General features: G+C 53.8%; 1 protein-coding gene across 1 annotated transcript in view; it reads right to left on the bottom strand.

The window, feature by feature from the left end:
* Positions 1-1,802, bottom strand: part of GLP1R (glucagon like peptide 1 receptor) — a 38,902-nt gene extending 37,100 nt beyond the window's left edge. Inside the window, exon 1 of the mRNA XM_058306675.1 lies at positions 1,681-1,802. Coding sequence (XP_058162658.1) covers positions 1,681-1,758 — 78 coding nt within the window. The 5' untranslated portion in view covers positions 1,759-1,802. The remainder of the gene's footprint in view (positions 1-1,680) is intronic.
* Positions 1,803-16,802: the final 15,000 nt, after the last annotated feature.

The following is a 16,802-nucleotide window of genomic DNA, read 5'->3' as shown; positions in this document are numbered from 1 at the left end:
GGGACACCTGGTACAGAGAACCCTCTCCTGAGTTTTCACCCTGTCAGCAACCTGGAGGGACCTGCTGTTGACCTCACAGGCAGAACATAAAACGCAAGACTCACCTACTCGTTTTCAAGGCTGACACATCACCTGAGGTTTTGTCATGACGGCACCGGTTAGCCTCAAGCCCCCCTGCCGCTCAGACCTCTGCGGTGGCCGGGGATGCCCTGGGCCGCGAACATGAGTAGGCCCCAGTGCGCCCCTCTCTGCTCAGACCAACCTAGCCCAGCCCCGTGATGGCCCCGAGATACCCAGTCTTTGCCCTAGACCCACGGCTGAGGAATGAGGAGGGATAAGAGGACAGGGCAGTTTCAAGCACCCCAGCTGCTCTGGGAAAAGGGACTTTGGGAAGAAGACAGGCTGCCCTTGCCTCTCTTCTCTTTATCCAAACCAGATCTGCCAACTTCGTCCCCAGGCCCGGCCCCTGGAAGATGCATACTAGTTTGCAGATGGAAGCCCAGGCCAGGCTGGGGGTGGGGGCAAGGTGCTATGGGAGGGATTGTGTCTCTCCTGGAGCTAGGGGCGGTGGCTGGGGGCAGCGATAGGGAGAAAATGAGTCTAGAAAGGATCTAGGAGCTGAAAAGGTGCTGGCACCTTAGCAGCTGTCCACATCTGGATTCTGAGCCAGGGGTGAAGTCTGCCCTCCGCAGGACCAAAGCAGCAGTCTCCCCAAGGTCTCAGCGCCTCAGCTCTGGGGTGGTGTGAGCCGGGAATGACGGGGAGAAATGAGTCCCTGCTCAGGACAGGCCGCAGGCCTCCCCCTGCTCAGGCATCTCCCAGCATCTTTGGACAAAGCCCCCGAAAGCAGGCTGCCCACAGCCTCAAACCCAGGAGCCCGGGGGCAGGAAGGGCAGGGAGCGCAGGGAGAGGGGCTGGGGGCCCCTCCTGTGGTCTGCTCTCCAGTGGCACGGAGGAGGCCAGGGGGCCTGCTGCTCCCCAGGATGTGCGCTGGTGCGGGCTGTCAACCAGGGGGACCAGGTGAGGGGGGCCTGGAAGCTTCCGGAGGAGTGCAGAGCCTCCTGCGTTTGCTGCAGGGGTGGGGTGGGGGGGAGGCCCAAGAGTCAAGTCCCAACTAGGAGGTCACGGGGACCGGTAACAAGCTTGTTCCGCAGGGTCCCCGTGGCTATGCGCAGGGAGGCTGGTGACTCCGCGCCTTGGCCCTCTGCGCCTGGGCAGAGCCTTCCCTGGGTCTCAGGCGGCGGGCAGGGTGGGGGACACCGCGGGGAGGGAGCCGGGGAGTACCGGGGAGGGGCCTCTGCGGGGGGGCGAGCGTGGGGCCCGGCCAGGGCCGCTGCGCGGGTGTAGGACGAGGAGGAGTTGGGAAAGTGCTTCGGGGAGGATGCGGACGGAAGAAGTCAGCGCGGGGCGGCCACACGGCACCGGGGCCCGGGAGGGGGACCCGGGCGGCGAGAAAGTGGGCCCCTCGCCCGGACTGGGGGACTCATCCTTCCTCCGAGCCACTCAGCCCGGGACACCTCACTCTCCGGTCCCCATCCTCTCCAGAGGCTTGGGCCCCTGCGCCTGGAGTCGCGGAGTTTCGCTCAAGTCCCGGCCGCCCCCGCCGAGCCCCCGCGCCCGCCGCGCCACCCCCCACCCCCCCTCCCGGCGCCCCTTTCCGCCGGGGCCCGCGGGTCTCACCTGGGGGCGGGGGCCGGCCCTGCCCACCGCGCCGAGCAGCAGGAGCGCGAGGCGGAGCGGGCCGGGGGCGCCGGCCATGGCGGGGCGCTCAGGACTGTGCCATCGCTGCCACCTGCGGAAGCGCGACTGAGCCCGGACGGGCGCGGGCCGCCGGGGGAGGAGCCGGCGCGGGGCCTCGCCGCCCGCGGGAGGGGCCGGGCGGGGTCCACGGCCTTCCGTCCAGGCCGGCAGAGGCCACTTGGCGGTCCCTGGAGCGCCCCGAGCCCGTCCACGGCCGGGGAGCCGGCGGCACCGCGCTCGCCGCTCGCGTGTAGGAAGCGCAGGACGCGGCCGCCGGCTCTGCGCGCGGGCGGTGCGCTTGGCCGCAGTTCAGCCACCAGCCCGGCCCGCCCCCGCCGCTGCCCCGGACCTCCCCCCGGGCCCCCGCCTCGGGAGGGCCAACCCCGCCCCCATCTATTCAGGTTACCCCAAAGGAAACTGAGGTCCGAGGAGCGGATGGGACTTGTCCAAGGTCACACCGCCCACTCAGTCCCCTCCCTGCAAGTGTGTTCCCACAGCTGCAAGTCACTGGTAAGAAAGAGCCACCCAGCGGGGTTACCCTCTCCCCAGGTCCTTTCTCGTACCCCAGGACCCGTCTTGAAGGCAGGCCCGGGACAGCCAAGGGGGGTGGGAGGGTCGGGACCAGGACAAATGGATCCACGGAGCCCTGACGGCAGGGTGGAGAGGCTCCCCTCCACCTGGGAACTGTCAGAACTGTGCTTCGGGGAGAGATGAGGCTGTCTGCCCTTCTCCGTGCCTCCACCACCCCGCCCTTGCAGCCCCCACGCCCCTTGCAGCCCCCACGCCCCTTGCAGCCCCCACGCCCCTTGCCCTGAACCGCTCTGCGTGGGCTTGCTTTCAGGGGTCATGGCTGTTCCCCGTGCCTCCTGCGTCTTAGTCTCCTGGTTTGCCGGGACCCTGCATCTCACCTGCCTTTGTTTCCACTCCCAACCCCCAACAGTGCAGGGCAGGGGTGGGAGGGACAGACTCTCCTCAGAGCCCCTTCTTAGAGCCGTGCTGTGGGGGAGAGCGCTGAGCATTGACTGTGTGTTCCCTAATGATGCCCTCAGGAAGGGCGGTGGAAAAAGGGGATACCCCCCCCCAAAACCATGACGCCACTGTTAGGAAGGGGTTACAGCAGCGCTCAGCCCTGGACCTGCCGTGGGGCATGTCCCGGCCATTCCAGAGGGAAAAGGAGTCCGTGGGTATAGCCGTGCCCCAGGGAGAACAGAATTCCTTCTCAAAACCCTGAGGGCGGAGGGACCAATCCGAGCCTAGACAGCCAGTGGGGGGAGCCAGGCTTTCATTCCTGGAGAACGCTTGTTCCTCTCAGCAAGCCCTGCCTCGGGGGTCAATGTAACAGTCACCGCTGGGTAACACTTAGGAGCAGGCTGTTCTGTGGCAAGGGAGAGAAAACCACAAATAACAACGGCACAACCCAGGGCCCTCTGATGCGCAGGAAGCCCACAGTTCAGCCCTCAGCCCAGGGTCGGAGTGGCAGCTCCCTGGTCACCGAGGTCCCCGTTTTAGCTCGTTACTTCCATTGTCTCATGGTCCAGGTCTTCTACCTCATGATTTAAAGTGGCTGCTCCAGTTCCAGCCATCATATCCAAATTCCAGGAGCAGGAAGGAAGAAAGGGAAGAAGAGTATGGGCACCCTTAAGGACAGTCCTATAAGTGGCCGCCATCAATTCCACTCCCATTGGTCAGGCATCACCGCAAGGGAGTCTGGGAATATTTTGCTTCATTCCGGGCAAGGCTAAATATTGAGGGGTTTATTACTCTAGAAGAAGGCAAACAAATGGAGTTTGGGAAATAACTTGCAGGCTCTGCTACACCAGGGTTGGTGGTGGCAGGAGGAGGGAGAAGACCAGAGGGCAGAGAAAGAGAAAGGGATAGACAAGATATGCGTACAGAACTGGGGCCTTTACCAATGAATTTACCAACCTCCAAATTGCATTTATTCAGTCAATATTTTTTTGTCTTTATTCATTTTTCTTAATATTACATTCACAATATGAGGTCCCCATATACCCCCCACCCCCCTCACCCCACTCCTCCCTCCATGGCAACATTCTCCTCCATCATCATGAGACATGCATTGAATTTGGTGAATACATCTCTGAACATCATTGCACCTCATGGTCAATGGTCCACATCATAGCCCACACTCTCCCACGTTCCATCCAGTGGGCCATGGGAAGACATACAATGTCCAGTAATTATCCCTGCAGCACCACTCAGGATGGCTCCAAGTCCCGAAAACGTCTCCACATCTCATCTCTTCCTCCCATTCCCCACACCCAGCAGCCACCATGGCCACTTTCTCCACACCAATGCCACATTTTCTTCGATTACTAATCACAATAGTTCATGAATAGAATATCAGTAAGTCCACTCTAATCCATATTCTATTCCTCCATCCTGTGGACCTTGGAATGGTTGTATCCACTCCACATCTATATCAAGAGGGGGCTAGATTCCACATGGATGCTGGATGCAATCCTCCTGCTTTCAGTTGTAGGCACTCTTGGCTCCATGGTGTGGTGGTTGACCTTCTTCAATTCAATGTTAGCTGAGTGGGGTAAGTCCAATAAACCAGAGTGTAGGAGTTGAAGTCTGTTGAGGCTCAGGGCCTGGCTCTCATATGGTCAGTCCAGAGATTCAGATCCCCTGGGTATATCTTAAACCCCAGCACCAACTACAATTCTGGTAAAGTAACAGGAAAGGCTTGTGAAAAAAGATCACATCTGAGTCCAGCTCCATCACACAGAAACACAAACTCCAAGAAAGGGCCAAATGACATGGCACTGAACTCCATCTGCCATGACCATAGAACCTGTGGGTCTCTGTAGCCCTCAGAAGAACCAATACCTGGGGTTGTATCTACTTTATCTGTCTCTGGGACTCTGCTGAGGTGTGCATAAGGGCAACCCCTCTGAAAACCTCCTGGCTCTTTTTTGGAGACTCATGGCCATATAAACTCATTTGTCCTTTCCATTTCCCCCTTGATTCAGGTCAAAAAGCATTTTTAACTCCTGTTATTATATGTAGACTGAGATATTCTGCTGGTCTGAGTTGAACCTTTTATTCAAGGTCCTTTTCTAGTCACATCATAAACTGGTACTTGGTAGTAATCCCTCGGCACCAGGGAGGCTCATCCCCGGGAGTCATGTCCCACACTGGGGGGAAGGCAACACATTTACATGCTGAGTTTGGCTTCGAGACTGGCCACATTTGAGTCAATATTTTTGACTGCCATGTGCCTGACACCATTCTAAGTCTTGGGATGTGGGGCTGATGCTGCCCTCGTGGAGATTATGTTCCAGTGCAGAAAGGATACATTAAACAAGTAATTAGCTGAGTCCTTTATAGTACAATTACAGTCGAGCTTAGCATGGGTGGGACAGGTATTGTTGGAGATATTGTCACATCCCTCAGTGCTTACCGTTTCTCTCTGCCTGGGGGCTTCTCTGATTGGGAGGAGTTTGCTTGGGCTCAGCAACCAAGTGCATGTCAGATATGCTGGGGCAATAATCCCTCTAGGTCCCAGAGTCCAGCAGCAGCTCTCAACCAATGCAGGACAGGTGGTATTGACCCTTGAGTTGCGTATCACATGGTGGCCCAGGGATCTCCAGTGCACTGGAGACCCAACTACCCTCAGCAAACACCTGTTCAATAAGCCCCCCAATGTTGGCTGCCCTCCCTTCCCTGTCACGCTTACCCACCAGGAGGGGACTAGTGCTTCTGGAAGCCACCTCCCAAATAAAAACGAACTACTTGTCCTTAATTCCTCATCTCAGGATCGGCTTCTGGGAGGGTCCAGCTGAAGACAATAGGCATTTGAGGGTAATCAGGGCCCAAGGGGCAGGATAGAGGCATTTGTATGGTGAATTACTCAGTCTCTCCATTTTACACTGGGGTGTTCAAAAGCTTCTGAGTTTGCTCTGACTCTACCTCCTGTCACAGCACAGCATGTCCCATCCTGGGTTATAACTGTCTTCTTCCTCATTAGACCACAGATCTGAGAGGGCCGGGGCACTGTATTTGCGGCGCTGGCACAGGCCTGTACCTCATGGTGCTCAGTGTTTGCAGACCCTTCCTAGTTGTGTCTTTGGGTGTGATGGATGATGCCAGGTGCCTGGCCTCATGCTCCCATAAATGTGCCCTGTGACTGTCAGAAGGTCATGTATTGGAATTTGGGAGGACTTGTAAGTAAGCTCCAAGATCCGATTCCTTTTGTTCTAACCACCCAACTGCTGTCCCTCCATCCAGGCTTACCCTCATCCAGTCTCCTAGAGGAGTTTTCTCAAACTCTTATCTGGCCATGTCCTTGAAACCTTCCACTGGCTCCCCATCACCCAAGACCAAATCCAAACTCGAAGGCGCCTCCTTGGATCTGTTGCCAGCTTACCTCTCCACCTTGAACTTCTTGCAGGTGCTTCCTTCCACCTCTTTGCTTTTTGCACATGCAAGTCCCTTCTGTCTGAAGTGCCCTCACCCACCTTGCTTACCTAAGCTCATACTCCTGCTTCAGGACCCAGCTCGACAGCCCCCTCTCCAGGAAACCTTTCCTCACCCCTGCTCCTCAGTGGCTCTCCAAGACAAAAAAAAAAAAAGATGTTCTTCTCAGCAACAAGAGGCCTGGAAGCCTCCCCTAAATATGGTTGTCCTCCAAGACTCCCCAGCTGCCACCCAGAGCCTCAGTGAAGGTGTCACCCCCACCCCTACTCCCCCCCTGCAATTCTTCAGAGCCCCTTGCCCCTTGTCTCACTGCCATTGGGTCACCGTGGACCTCTCTTGACTGTTTCGCTGGTTAATTTCACTGTTTCTCCATGGCCTCAAGCCCTTTGAAGGCAGGGACCTTGTTTTCCTCATCTTGTACCCATAGTCCACAGTGTGGTTCTTGGCACATAGTAGATGCTCAGCGACTCGTGTTTAAGATAGCCAGGGGAATGAGCAGAAGCACCTGCCTTCCCACTGTCCGTGTTATAGCTTCCCTCATTAGACTGTGAGCTCCCTGAGGGAAAAGGGACATTTCTTTGTTCATCTCTGGACCTCCAGCATCAGCGCAGGCCCTGGCACATAGTAGGCCTTCAGTAAATGTCACAACTGTAATGTATCAGTCCAAGTGTGCAGTGAAATGCCCGGCCCAGAGGAGGTGCTCAGAGACTTATCAGAACAAGGGGACGGAGTGTGTACCCTCCCTCCTCCACAGTCACGGGGGCGCCCAAGGGGAGGTGCTCCCAAGACGACCAACAAGCCGGAGCCTGCGCCCTCTCGCTGTTCGGCGGCGGCGTCAGCGCCAGCTCTGGGGGCAGGAGGACCTGGGACGAGGCCAGCCCTGCTCTGGCTCCTGCTGCTGAAGCCCGGGCCCAGGGCTTCTCCTCTTGCTTCAGGGAGAAAGCTCGGCTCTCGGGTTGTCTTCAGACACGTGAGCAGGAGCAAGTGATGCGTCCAGCTGCGGAAGAGGTGCTCAAGGCCCTGCGCCCTGGGGAGACACACCCAGAACAGGCCACCCACCTCCCTCTGTCCTTGGTGAGAAAACCCTCTTCTCGATAGGAAGACCTGGCCCGGGGGCACGGCAGACTCTCACTTGGGGGGTGTGGGGCAGAAGAGGGCACGTGAGAGAAACGTTCAACAGAAAGACAGGGGTCCCTTGCCCACATAGTTCAGGTTTCCTTCCAAGCTCCACGTCCCTGAGGTCTCAAGACCCCATTCCTCTCCTAGAGAACTGAATGAGGAAGAGCCAACATCTTTGAGCCCAATATGAACACGCAAGCACCCACACAAATACCCCGATCTTGGAGCCCGCCAGTCTTGGGTTCAACATACAGCTCAATCATTCACTGTGTGTTCTTGGACAAGGTACTTAACGTCTCTGAGCCTCAGCCTCTTAATCTGTAACATTAAGTAATAAAGGCCAACACATTCACCGAGCACTTGCTGTGAGCCGGGCGCCCTTCTAGGTGCTTCATGTGTTATTTCAGTTAATGCTAATCATTGCCCTGGCCCCAGCCATCACCTGATGAAGCCTGAAGATCTGCCAGTGGGAGAAGGCAGAGAGCACAGAGGGCGGAAGAGCCCACCTTCCCCCAGGAGCCGGGAGAACTGGCTGCCAGCAGGGGAGGGGGGCCCCGAGGGCAAGGGTCTCCTGCTTCTCTTCTCAGTCCCTGAGCCAGAGCTTCCGAGAGCAACCTTGGGGTGGGAAGTGGGGCCATTTTGATCCTCATTTTACAGATGAGGAGCCTGAAGCACAGAGCAGGTAAGTAATTAGTCCAGACGGCTCCATCAGGGAGCCGGGATGTGAAGCCCCCCGACCCCGCACACCCATTCCACAGCCCACATTGCGATCTTGCGAAGTCTTCGACGATCAGAAGCAGCACTTGCCCCCGAACCTGGCACAAATAAGTCCTCAGTAAGTGGCAGCGCCGACAGCACTGTTATCCCCCACAGCCCTCCGTCTTCCCGCGGCCGGCGTGCCAGCTGCGCCAGCTGTCTGTGAAGCGGCCGGTATGGCTGCGAATGCCCAGGGGCCCCGCTTAGTGCCTGGCCCAGGTGGCTAAGCCAGAGCCCCCAGGTGTGGGGGCGGGCGGCCTGCGGGCACAGGGAGCCTTCCTGCCGGGCCACCATCGTCGCCGCCTCCCACTGGCTCGGCTAGCTGAGCCTCCCGGGCGCGGGGCCCTGTCCAGCTCCGGGGCAGTCGGCTGGGAGGATTTACAACCTCTCCAGCTCCGGGGATTATTGCTCTCTTGGGCGGATGCAGCACACTTTATTTCTAAAGTGTCACAGCACGGTTTTCGTAACTGACTCCTCCGTTGAGAGGGAAGTTAGAGGAATTGCTCCCATTTTGGAGGTGGGGGGGGTGGGGCAACTTGAGTCCCACAAGAGTCAGGCACTTTTCTCAAGGTCACTTAGCAAGTGCGGGAAGGGTTTGCACGACTCTGGGCAAAGGAAGAGTGAAAAATGAGGTGAGAGCAGCAACGATCTTCTTTCACCTCCAAACGCGGGCGCTGACCAGAAAGGACGGGGGCTCCCACCGTTTCCCCTGGGAGGGATCGGCGTCAGGAGTAGGGAAGAGGTGAGAAAACCGAGGGAAGAGGGGGAGTCACGAAGAGGGCTTGGTAGAGCTGTAGACCCAGAAGGTATAGGCCCGTGAGGACGGCAGGTGTGGCCCTAAGGCCACGTGGCCTCTGACCAGAAGGTGCAGGGCAGGCCTGCTGCCTCCCTTGACGCGCAGTGGAGACTGCACCGTGGAGACAGCCTCCAGGCTGTGCCGTGAGCCCTCCCCACACCCTCCACCCCCTGTCCCCCAGCTGCTGGGGAGGCAGGCAGTCCAGTGAGCACGCCAGGCTCCAGGGCTGGTGGAACTGGTCCTGGGATGACTGTGTGAGGCAGAGCCCCCCACTGGCCCCCACTGGATCGTGGCTTGTGAAATCCTGAGATTTGGGGGCTGCTTGTCCCTGCCGTTAGCCTACCCTTGCAAAGACAACTGGGACGTGGCCTGAACCCATCTAGGGCAGGTTAGCCAGGCCAGGCCGAGGATTTTGGAAGGTCCCCTTCCAGGAGCGGCAGTCAAGTGAGGGGACACCTCCCTCTGGGGTCCTGGGTCTGAGCAGCTGTGGTTTGTGGGCCTGGGGAGCAGACCTCTTAGTTCTTGTCCATCTTGATGCCCCACTCCTAGCTGGCCCCACCTGTCTGTCTGCCTTTTCCTCTGGAGAAAGCGTGGGAACGTCGGGGAGGGGGGCTATGACAGACTCCCTTCACCGAATTAAAGCTCTTGTAGGAAAAGAGGAGACAGGCCAAATTTCACACGTTTGGAAATCAAATGAAAAAGAAGCGTCACATGGGGCCTTCTCATTGTAGCCTTTCGCCGTCTCCATCAAGGCTGAGAAACCCACTGTGACCAAAATGAGAAATGAAACTGACGCTACCCTGAGTCTAACGCGAGAGGCTTCCTCAGGCTAACGTGCTAACCGGCCGGCCAGCAGGCCACCTCCTTCGTAGAAACACCAGGGCCGTTTCCTCTCCCTCAGCAGCCCTCAGGCCAGCTGGCCACGGGCCTCATAGGCCTGGAGGAACTACCAGAAGGTCCATCCTCTCTGGAGGTTCTCGCTGAAAAAAAAAAAAAAGGCTCTGGAGTAGGAGGGTGAGGGAAACGGTCCCTGAATTTCAGGAGCCAGGATCACCTCCAGAGTGAGTAAAGGTCGCTGTGAAGCCTCGGGAGAGTCTCCCAGGGCAGGCAAGGACCAGCGCTCGGGGCAGGCGGGAGCATGGCCACAGGCCGCCTTTCCTCTCCGAGCCTTCTGGATCTCACCTCCACTGAACACGCTCAGACTGGATGAAATTTTCTTCCCTGGCTCAGACTTAAAAGGAATTTGGATAATATACTCACTCCCCGCTTCCTAAAGCAAACACACGGTGGAAAATCTAAAAAGCTTCTGTGCCAGCTTCTCTCAGCAAACAGCACCGCCACTGGTTGGCTCTCGGAGCGCGGGCCCCGTGCTTTCATCTCCAGAAAAACTTGGGGCCTTGCGTGTCATGTCTGGGACCCAACCGGCGGCAGCTGCAGCCATCAGGGATCGACCCTGCAGACGTCTCCCATACCTCCACAGGACCTCCGCCCAGAAGTTTCCACTCACGTCTCTGGTCATTTCTCCCAGTCCGGTCTCAGAATTCCAGCCTGGTCTGTGGGTAGTGAAGCTGGGGTCTCCCTCTGTTGTTTCCGTCTGACCTCTAGACCTGACCTCAAGTGGACCTAAGGCTTTGCACCCAAGGTGTCACCTTCCAGGGACCTGGGCTTCCTGTTCTTTTTCGGCTCACAAGGCCAGCTCGAGAGTCACTTCCTTCCCTGTTCTGAAAGCCCCTGTCCCCTGTGCACTCAACCACACTCTGGTTTCTGGCTCATTTGCCAAACGGGATGGCAAACAAAGCTGATGAGCCTCTCCAGCACCTAGCGACTCAGATGTCCAATCCCACACTCTCGAGGAGCTCCCCGAGCTCCTCGGGAGAATGGGCTCCTAGAATTCCAAGCATGGCAGTTTTGTGATGCAAAAGTGTACCAACACTTCTCCAAGGAGTCAACAAAAGGCGATGACGTCAGTGTTGCAGGGGGGGCTGGAGGCCCTGGGAGTTCTGGAACAAAGGCCCTGGAGGTCCCCTGGAAGACTTGGGCAGTAGCAGCCTGGGCCGGGGTCTCAGCTATGGTCAGAGCCAGGACAGAGGCCCCAGATCTTACGGAAGCAAATCAAGGTCAAGGAGAGGGTCTCCATCACAAAGCCTGGTCTGCGGGTCAAAGACGTGAAGGTAAGGAGCTCTGTCTCTTCTCCCTGCCCATCAAGGCGTATGCAGTCATTGACTTTTCCCTGAGGATGCCTCTGAAGAGGTTCTGAAGATCATGCCCGTGCAAAACAGAACTAGATCCACCAGCAGACAGGTTCAAGGCAAATGGTCACCATCAGGGGCTACAGTGGTCACGTTGGTCAGGTGCCCCCAAAGAAATAGCCATTGCCATACTCAGGGCCATCACCCTGGCCACACTCTCCGCCATCCCTGTGCAGTAATCCTGCATGCTTCTTTGCACAATAACAGGACACTGTGGCTCCCTGCCAATGTGCTTCACCCTGGCCCCTGGCATTGTCTTGGCCCCTCTGCCCAAGAAGCTGCTGCCGGCAGGTCTTGATGTCACTGCACCTCTGCCAGGGGTACACTGCCATCCAGGCACCTCTGCCAAGGCCGCCTTCAATACCACCGATCTCTGAAAAGAGACTATTTGCCAAGTCCTTACCAGGAATCTGCTGACAGTCACAAAAGCCCTACACCAGAGTATCTGGTTGTGGTCACCACATAGTATTTTTATACAAGAAAAATCAGTGAATTAAGCCTGAAGACAAATAAAAATTCAACGAACACACAGTACAAGAAGGCAAAGATAGCAAGCAAGTTCTTCTGCAGGCTCCCTACCACTGCCTGGTCAGGGAGTTGGAACACCTGGGTTCTCCTCCAGGTTCTTCTCTTACTTGCCTATGTCCCCTAAAATGAATCACCTAAACTTGTTGAGTCCCAGTTTCTTCATCTGCTTAATAATCCCTGCCATCACTGCTTACAGGATTGCTATGAAAATCAAACAAGGTAAGGCATGCCTTCACCGTCACGTCCACAGCGTTCTTGGTCTCCCAGCCACTCTTTCACAGCCTTTCCTCCCAGCCCTCTCCGTCATGTGTCCTATGCTATAGAGAATTTTATCAATGTTTAAACTTACCCTACCTTTACCCACCTCTGACCGTTGCTGTCCCTTCCTTCTAGAATGCTCCTCTCTGTCTCCTTTGGCCAAATCCCATCCACCCTTTGAATTCTCCTTCCTCCAAGGACATTCCCAGAGTCTCCCAAAGAACAGTAAACTCTCTCTCCTCTGTGCTCCCCTATATTCATGTCTAGGGCAAGGACCACGTTCTGACTTATATTGCGGCTATCTGTGTACGTGATCTATGTCCTCCATGACATCATGAGCCCAAGGGCAGGGTCGGTGCCTTGGTTGCTCTCGCATCTCTCCTGAGGGTTGGCGCAAAGCTTGCTGTGTACAAAAGGCACACGACACCACCACATTTGCTTGCAATGACTTGGGAAGGATCTTAAGAAGCAATCAATGTCTTAGAGGCCTGGAGGCAGAAGATGAGAGGCTGGGCTCCAGGGAACAGGTCTATAAACTCTTTTGACAGAAAAGTCCTCCGTCAGGGCCTGGCGATTTTAGATTGTATTTGCATCGGAGGCTTTTAAAGTAGCAAAACTTTAGATTTATGTCTTCATGAACAGATGTGGAAGGGAAAATCAATTCCTCATGGAATTGGCTTATTTGTTTTTTATTGCAGAGCTAAATATTATGTAACAAGTGACAAATTAATACATAAATTGGCCCCAGAGACATATACTCCAATCCCTGTTGAGGAAAACGGCGCGAGGGGCCAACTGGGCTCGGCATTATGGGAATGTGGCAGACGCCTGGACGTTTACGTGTCAGTCAAGTCAGAGTTTCCCCTAAAATGGTGCTAGAAGTGAAGACAACTCTCATAGAGAGCTAAAAGAGCCCCGACATTTCCCCCCAAGAGGGGAGATGCTCGCACACTTCATAAAGGGAAACGTGGTACATAAGGCTGGTGCTATCTGGCCAGAGGCATGGGGGCCATTCTGGGGCTGTCAGGTGGTGCCATGAGAAAGGCTTGGCAGCATCTGTCCCTTCCCACCTGTGCCCTGAGTGTCCCCAGAGAGCTCCTCCCTCCTCTGGTAAAAGAGGATGATGCAGAAACATCACAGACTGGCCGAGAGCAGTGCCCTGTGGGACTGGCGGGGGCTGCCAAGCCCCAGTGACCACCTGCTTTCCCGTAAAGTGGCTCCTGGAGCGAGTAATGTGAGCAAATGAAGCATGGGCACGACTTCCCTGCTGCGGACATCGGTCCCTGCTCCCTGCTCCCCGAGGAGCCTAGAGGCCAGAGCAGGCAGGTGGGCTCAGAGGCAGGGCAGGGCCAGGAGAGGAGCATCAACTGTGCCCATACCCTGGGCCGGAGTTCTGTGGGGCAGGGGAGCACGAAGGGGCACGTGGGACCTGGGATCACACAGAGGGCTCGACCGCTGCCTGCTGGGGCCGGGTGCTGGCTGGGGCTTCCGGGAAAAGCAGACCAGGGAGGAAGGAGCAAGAAGTCTTTTCTGAAAAAAAAATTCCATCAACATGGAAAAAAACTAAAAGTGCCTGCTTTCCCCAGGAGAGGGGATGACACATAACAGAGCTTCTGACGTGGTCTAGTTCCTAGCTCCGGAGGAGCTGGGGAGTGGGTGAGAGAGAGAGAGAGAGAGACTGACTAAAGAGTCTTTTCTATTTTTCTGGCAACCTCTCTTTCAGGTTATTATCATGATGGGACACCGGATGCCCTTTAAGGGGACAATAGAAGAGAGACAATAGGAAAGAGAGGGCTTGCATAATCAGAAGGAATACATGGACGCCACAAATGGCAGATGGGGTGTCCTTATCCCCTCAGGCACAGGTTGAAATACCCAATTACATGTCGAGCAGCCTGGGGTTCCAGTGATAGGCAGGACCGCGATTTTGTCTCTTGGAGTCTAGAAAAGAGCCCCAACACTCATAAACCCCATCCCGAGGAAGTTGTGCAAGTGCCAGGTTTAAACAACACATATCTGCACCAGCTCAAATCAGGATTTTGCCTGGAAATAGAGAGGAGGTGCTCTAATTAATCAGTCATGCCCTGGGTAGGAATGAGAGGAGGAAGGGGCAGTTTGCCGTCAGGAGAGGCAGACCTGCCAGCACAACACATGAGCAAGGCGTAGAGGAATTTCCATGTCCCCCAAGGACACCTGCTCAATTAAAACTGTTTCTAAAGGAACAAGGGCAACACCTTCAAGCTGCCACATCCCATATTCCCAAGGAGGAGGATCGCGCAGTCCCTGGAGGGATGGAAGCGGCTGCGAGTCCCTCCTCCAGGTCCTTTAGGGGAGAACGACATGGGGTAAGGTAATCTCCTGTAAACCAACAGCGTCTATAAGGAATGGGCATTGCTTCAGGGTAGACCAAGAACATTTTCATTTCTTGAGCATTAGACCAAAGTATTTACACTCATCTCAGAGAGTGTATGTAAATCAAGACTTGAGGGTTCAAAGAACACAATTCTTTTCCACAGTCAAAGCCAGAAACTGGAAGATAGAAACAATGGAGTTGACTAATTTCCTTCCATGTTTCAAGGTACAAAGGTATAGTTTCCAAGGCAAGAATACAGCTGAATCCTTCAAAAATTCTTAGGAAATTTATGACAGAGAAGAACTGCAATTAAGAACGGAAGCCTTCAAAGTTCAAGTTGTCTTTGTGTTCTGGGGTCTTTTGTCACTTCTTTCAGTCTGGGGCTCCCTGGCGCAGGGCCCCTTCTTCCCCAGGCCTTAGCTCAGGACGGGAATCCCACCTCCCCTGGGGCTCTTTCCCACCCCTCAGGCACCCAGGAAAGCTCCCTGCTCTTCAGGGCTGCGGAGACAGGGTGCTGCTGTCAGAAATACCCTCCCTGAATTTGAGATAGTCTGAGGCCATCCCGGAGGAGGCAGGGGAAACCAAGGTCCAGGTTTGTTCTTAAATAGAAGGAGGTGGAGAAAGATGAGAAGGAACGGGGAAAAGTGTGGGAGAAAGACAGCGTTGTGGATGTCCTGCACGGCCCAGCCTTGGAGGGGCCTGGCGTGGCCCCTGGACCCCTGCCCCAATGTGGGATGGCCAATAGGGCCATCCCAGCTCGCAGCTGCCTGTGGGAAGGGGCCTTTGCTGGGACTGCAGTGCGGCCCAATGCCTCCCTCTGCTCAGTCCTGCCTCCTTCTCTCTCCCACATGTGTTGATCCCAAGAGTTCTTCCCAGTAAACCTCCTGCACAGAAATCTCCATCTCACAGTCTGTTTCCAGAAAACCAGGCTTAAGACAGGGAGGGAGCAAGGTTTTTAATGCATGAAAATTTTTATTAAATATAGGAAAGACATGTAAACCAGTATATAGCCCTGGATAACCCTTGATGGATTCGTTATCCCTTTCAATATTAGTGAATTATTCTGGACTTACGTTATATGTCCTAATTATTCCTAGAATATTGTCATGTGGCATCTTTTTATATCTAGAGCAGGATTGTTTATTTTTAATTTTTATATTTTTTTCTTTATTAGAGAAGTTGTGGGTTTACAGAACAATCATGCATAAAATACAGGATTCCCATTCACCAACTTGACACCGACACCTTGCACTGGTGTGGAACATTTGTTACAATTGATGATAGCACATTTTGATAATTGTGGTATTAATTAAAGCCTATGGTTTAAGTTAGGGTTTGCTGTTTTGTAGTGTAACTCCAAGGATTTAAAAACAATTTTATTGTTATCATATATATATAAACACACAATCTAACAATTCCCCTTTTAATCATAGATATATATTTCAGTGCTGTTGATTGCATTCACAATGTTATGTTACTATCACCCCCATCCATCACCAAACATGTCCAACATTCCAAATAGGAACTCTGTACATTCTAAGCCTTAACGTCCCATTCCCTATCCCAACCTGTCCCCTGGTAAGCTGTGTTTGAGATTCTGGCTCTATGAGCTTGCTTATTCTATTATTGTGAAGAAGCTTCCCTTTTGTTTTCTTCTAGGAGTTTGATAGTCCTAGCTTTGATATTCAGGTCTTCAATCCATTTTGAATTGATTTTTGTATATGGTGTGAGGTAGGGATTCACCTTCATAATTTTGGTTATCCAGTTCTCCAAGCACCATATGTTGAAGAGACTATTCTTTCCCCAGTTAATAAACTTGGCACCCTTGTCAAAATCAATTGGCCATAATATGAGGATTTATTTCTGAACTCTCAATTTGATTCCATTGGTCTATATGCCTGTCCTCATGCCAATACCATGCTGTTTTGATTACTGTGGCTTTGTAATACATTTTAAGATTGGGAAGTGTGAGTCCTCCAACTTCATTCTTCTTTTTCAAGATGGCTTTAGCTACTTGGATCCCCTTACCGTTCCAGAAACATTGATGATTGTCTTTTCCATTTCTGCAAAGAAAGTTGTTTAATCTTGTATTGGGATTGCATTGAATCTGTACATTGCTTTGGGTTGGATTGAACACAGAATGTCCTTTGATTTATTTAGGTTTACTTTAATCTCTTTCAGTAATGTTTCATAGTTTTCTGTATGCAAGTCCTTTACATCCTTGGCTAGATTTATTCTTAGATATTTGATTCTTTTAGTTGCCATTGTGAATGGAATTTTTTTCTTTATTTCTTCTTCTAATTGTTCATTTGCTTGTATATAGAAACACTACTTATTTTGTGGTGTTGATCTTGTATTTCAGCACCTTGCTGAAATAATTTATTAGCTCTAGGAACTTTGTTGTGGATTTTTCAAGATTTTATGTATATAAGATAATATCATATGTAAATAGGGAATGTATTACCTCTTCCCTTCCAATTTAGATAAAGCAGGGTCATTTTTAAAAACATAAAACAAGAAATTCAATATAGAAGGTTGTACTAGACACCTAGAATGAGTA

Source organism: Dasypus novemcinctus, chromosome 11, assembly GCF_030445035.2.
Source record: "Dasypus novemcinctus isolate mDasNov1 chromosome 11, mDasNov1.1.hap2, whole genome shotgun sequence".
In the NCBI taxonomy this organism is placed as follows: Eukaryota; Metazoa; Chordata; class Mammalia; order Cingulata; family Dasypodidae; genus Dasypus; species Dasypus novemcinctus.
Note: the sequence above shows the minus strand (reverse complement) of the source record. Positions and strands in the feature narration are given on the sequence as shown.